General features: G+C 40.3%; 1 protein-coding gene across 2 annotated transcripts in view; it reads left to right on the forward strand.

The window, feature by feature from the left end:
* LOC138029277 (uncharacterized) overlaps nt 1-3,395 on the forward strand; it is a 29,550-nt gene extending 26,155 nt beyond the window's left edge. The window contains exons 5-7 of one of the 2 annotated variants that reach the window (XM_068877004.1): nt 1,660-1,770; nt 2,809-2,890; nt 3,221-3,395. In XM_068877004.1, the coding sequence (XP_068733105.1) occupies nt 1,660-1,667 (8 nt within the window). In that variant the 3' untranslated portion in view covers nt 1,668-1,770; nt 2,809-2,890; nt 3,221-3,395. The remainder of the gene's footprint in view (nt 1-1,659; nt 1,771-2,808; nt 2,891-3,220) is intronic. The other variant, XM_068876997.1, reaches the window with a different exon arrangement.
* The last annotated feature ends 412 nt before the right edge of the window (nt 3,396-3,807 follow it).

Genomic DNA, 3,807 nt, shown 5'->3' on the forward strand with positions numbered 1-3,807 from the left:
CTTAGAGCAATCCGAGTATGCCTTGGTATTCTTAAGCTTTCCAGTCAACATGCTACAATCCCTCTTCGACGTCTCTGCCGCTCATTCATTATTAGTATTCTTTATATGAAGAATACCAATGAGGAATGTTTTATCAGGATATAAAGCTCATACACGTGACATTTTATCAGTGTTTTGATCGGCTGTTAGGCTCATGAATTATTAATGAGTTTTTTAAACCTTGAGAATTACCAGTGGTCTTCTTGAGTGAAAAAATAAATAACAAATCCAAAGAAAGGAACTCTGCATTGACCTCGATTTCAAACAGTATCACCTACTGCCGGATTCCATCATGACTCTTTGCAGACCTTACTACCTCTCGCCTTCCTCTCGAGTGAGCTTTCAGATTTATTTTCTAGCCATAAGATGGGATATGCATACTTTTGGTATGTCGAGATCGACATATTTAATGCTGAAGTTCTGCAGAAATTTAAAATAGAAATTCCTGACGAGTAGAAGTAAATTTCATTTTAGATGAAAATTCTTTGTAGACTGAAAGTTGCTGAGATGGTAAAAGAACTTGAAATTTGAAATTTGCTAGTAGCTAACTAAAACCAAGACCAACTAACACCAGAAAGGTCACGAAATTAACTTTAAATAATTTTCCGGGAAAAATGTTGTGATTTTCATCCAAGCCAAAAAATTTTCACGGGAAAATCGGGAGGCAAGGTATCATTAACATCTCTCACGCAAATGAAGCTACGTACCTGATGCTATCAAGTGACGTGCTGATAATTTGTTTTCTCTCTTTGTACATCGCCCGCGATACAGAATTATTTGACAAAGGTATTAAACCTTGAGAATTACCAGTGCTCTCCTTGAGCGAAAAACTAAAAAACAGATCCAAGAAAGGAACTCTGTATTGACCTTAATTTTCAAACAGATCACCTTATGCCGGATTCCATCATGACTCTTTGCACACCTTACTACCTCTCGCTCATTATTTCGTTTTTTCTTTATTTTCCCTATAAATGCATCCATTCTTCCTTCGAAATCCACTCAGTTTTTGTAACTGTTACAGTAGCCACATGCAGTGTTTATCTGAAAAAATTAATTGCAATGCTCTTCGTGCATTCCATGCATTCATTGTCAACGCTCATTATAAAAACATGTCAACAAACACACAGACAATGTTGATGGTGTAACATTTATTACCCGTGAGCATGTCCCCCGAGGGACCTATTTTTAAACAAAGAAATTAAAAACTTTCTGAAAGCAAAATTTTACTTTCAAAAGAAAAGCTAGGGTCTTAGTTGATAGAGGAAAAAAAATGCAAATTTTGTATTTACCACGTGCCATCTTCAAAAAATGGTGTTTCACTCAAACCAACCACCTTTGTAACTGTTTTAAAGAAAAGGAAATTTGTGTGAAATCTTACATGCTGTAATTCGCTCATTTATCATAACCTGAGAGTTTTCACTTCCAATTACTCCAAATTTTGTTCCTACTTTGAATTTAAAGCATCTCTGATGACCCCACATGGGAGGGAGGCATGGTGGCCTCATGGTTAGAGTGCTCAACTCCGAATCGAGTGGTCTGGGTTCGGTTCCTGGCCAGGGACATTGTGTTGTGTTCTTGCGCAAGTCACTTTACTCTCATGGTGCCTCTCTCTCCTCCTAGGTGTATAAATGGGTACCGGCAAGATGCTGGGGGTAACCCTGTGATGGACTAGCATCCCATCCAGGGGGGAGTATAAATACTCCTAGTTGCTTCATGCTAAGGAAACTGGAGGTAAGTGCCGGCCTGATGGGCCTTCTGGCTCGTAAGCAGTGACTTTACCTTTACCTGATGACCCCACATGTATTTATTTCTGTGCAAGCATCATCAGTGAAGACATGTTTACCTTTTGATTAGTCAATGTTTCGGTTATTTTTGGTTAACTTTCCTTGTCAAGTTTATTACGCAATAATCACTTCCTTGACTGGTCAAACTTGCTTTTGTTAAACATGCCTTCAGAGTACTTAAGGTCTGTACAGTTTTCCGTAAGAAGACCTTCACGGGTCTGCTCACCAATTACCTCAGTTTCGCACCTGTCATACAAAATCGGTCTATCAGGACCTTAACTGATAGGGTTTTTTAAATCAACAATACTTGGCTGGGTTTCCACAAAGACATTATGAAATTAGTTTTCATTTTGGGCAATTTAAATCAACAAGTTCATCATGTCAACCTGACACTTTAGGCTTTAAATTCTTCCGAACACTTTGTATCTCACTCAAATCTGTAATCTATTTTTGTCACGTAATCATAATTGTGCATGTTACGCCTACTTGTTATATAGTCCTAACAGTTTTTCAAATATTCTGTAACTCACTATGATGTTGGTAACATCGAAACCTGTCTTGTAAATTAAAAAATGTCATAATCTTCTAAAAAATCACGATATTTTAAAAACTTGAATATCTTTGGAACAAAAAGAGATATTTGAAAATAGTAAACAGCATTCTCCATCTCGTACAGACTACAAACTTTTGTCTTAAAATGGCTTAGATAGGACTTAAGTAGCTTAGGCTTAGTTGAACTAAGTAGCTTAGGCTTAGTAGCACTTAAGGTCTAGAAGATTCCTAATAGAAAAGTTAGACTGTATTTGGTTTCACAAAACCTAATTCTCGTCATAGGCGATTTACACATCACACAAATAAGACGGAAACAGGTAGTAAAATTTTAATATTTAAAATACTTTTGGCCAGCACTCACTACATAAAAATATGGTGAGTGCTTGACCATTTGGATGTACTCTTTTTCATTTCATGATTATCCTGTATCAAGACTTTTGCAAAAGATCCAAGGGGGAGTAATGGTGATTGGTTTTTCTGGGCATCAGAAATCTCTTCCCCTGATGGCAGAAAAGGTAATAACATACTGAAAAAGCATAGGACTATTTCTAGCAGATATGTAATATAGAATCATGGAAAAAAAAATTCGGACATCCACACAATCAAGATTAGCAGTTTTCCATAGAGAGGAATAAACCAACTACATAGATGTACGTTACCGCATTGCATTTAACTATATTTACTTTTACCCTCATTAAAGATCAATACTAATATTGGTAAAATACTTGTCTTATAGTCTGATAAGGAAACATGTAGCAAAATTCGATAAAATATGGATATGTTCCAATGAGAGGAAGTAATGCTCACTTACTAATACTAAACATTTTTCCTATATTTTATCATAGATCTTCAGAAGTATGGAAACAAGGGAGGAACCAGTAATTTTTTTGGTGCCATCACTGCAAAAAGTTGTTAAAATCGGTCGCCCGGCTTGGTTCGCCCTTGTTGCCGCCTTGGTTCGCTTGTGTCGCCCAGCGAGTCGCTCAACTCAGTCTCCCGGCTTGTGTCGCCCCGCGACTCGTACAACTCAGTCGCCCGGCTTGTCTCGCCCCGCGAGTCGTACAACTCGGTCGCCCGGCTTGTGTCGCCCCGCGAGTCGCTCAACTCAGTCTCCCGACTTGTCTCGCCCCGCGAGTCGTACAACTCGGTCGCCCGGCTTGTCTCGCCCCGCGAGTCGTACAACTCGGTCGCCCGGCTTGTGTCGCCCCGCGAGTCGTGCAACTCGGTCGCCCCGCGAGTCGCTCAACTTAGTCTCCCGACTTGTCTCGCCCCGCGAGTCGTACAACTCGGTCGCCCGGCTTGTCTCGCCCCGCGAGTCGTGCAACTCGGTCGCCCGGCTTGTGTCGCCCCGCGAGTTGTACAACTCAGTCTCCCGTTTTGTGCCGCCCCGCGAGTCGTACAACTCGGTCTCCCGACTTGTCTCGCCATGCGA

This window comes from Montipora capricornis, chromosome 2 (genome assembly GCF_036669925.1).
Source record: "Montipora capricornis isolate CH-2021 chromosome 2, ASM3666992v2, whole genome shotgun sequence".
NCBI classification, from domain to species: Eukaryota; Metazoa; Cnidaria; class Anthozoa; order Scleractinia; family Acroporidae; genus Montipora; species Montipora capricornis.